The 727-nt window shown below is 60.5% G+C and overlaps 1 protein-coding gene across 1 annotated transcript in view; it reads right to left on the reverse strand.

The window, feature by feature from the left end:
• Positions 1-405: 405 nt before the first annotated feature.
• LOC104493786 (ankyrin repeat and SOCS box protein 10-like) overlaps positions 406-727 on the reverse strand; it is a gene marked incomplete at its 5' end in the record, with an annotated part of 3,570 nt that continues 3,248 nt past the window's right edge. The window contains one exon of the mRNA XM_010136522.1: positions 406-644. Within this exon, the coding sequence (XP_010134824.1) occupies positions 406-644 (239 nt within the window). The remainder of the gene's footprint in view (positions 645-727) is intronic.

Raw genomic sequence — 727 nt, forward strand, 5'->3', positions numbered from 1 at the left:
CCAAACACCTTCGGGTACGAACTGTAAACAGCTTGACCAAAGCCGGGACCCATCGAACGCCCAGGGCACCACAGCTGCCTGGTTCAGGCTAGAGTTTGAGGATGTGGGATGGGGAGACTGATATCCTACAACTAAACCTGTGATCAGCGTATTCCGTCCTGCAGAGCGCCCTCAGCCCTGGATCTTGCTTTTCTTAGCGAGCCTGGAGTCATCCTGGTTAGCAGGGGGAAAGAGGATGCTCCAGGGGAGGTGCATGAGGCAGGGCACAAGGCTGGCCGGGACAGGGACACGGGGACAGGTTTGGCACGGGGAGCTGACGTGGAGGTGTGCGCGGGGAAGGGGTTAGCTGGGGAGGCACAGGCTGCACCAGCACACAGAGGCACAGCGGGACTGGAACCGCAGCCCTCAGTAGAGAACGTCCTCGAAGCCGAGCAGCAGGAACCGGTGCAAGGCCCTTGGCAGCTGCAGCTGAGGCAGCACCAGGAGCAACCGACCCTCCAGGAAGGTCCTGAGCGCACAGCGAGCCAGGTGCTGCAGGCAGCGAGGTCTTTGCTCCAGGGAGAAGAGCGACTGGTAGAAGTGTGGGTATTTCTGCAGAGACAAGAGACACCCAGAGGCAGGTAAAGCTGACGGTACCACCCTGGGAGCGGAGGTGGAACCAGATGTCCCTCTACCTTAGTCACTGTGGAGCATCCTCCCCGTACCCTGCAAACCTCCACCAGACCCA

The sequence above is a fragment of the Buceros rhinoceros genome, unplaced genomic scaffold, assembly GCF_000710305.1.
Source record: "Buceros rhinoceros silvestris isolate BGI_N320 unplaced genomic scaffold, ASM71030v1 scaffold30405, whole genome shotgun sequence".
Classification (NCBI taxonomy): domain Eukaryota; kingdom Metazoa; phylum Chordata; class Aves; order Bucerotiformes; family Bucerotidae; genus Buceros; species Buceros rhinoceros.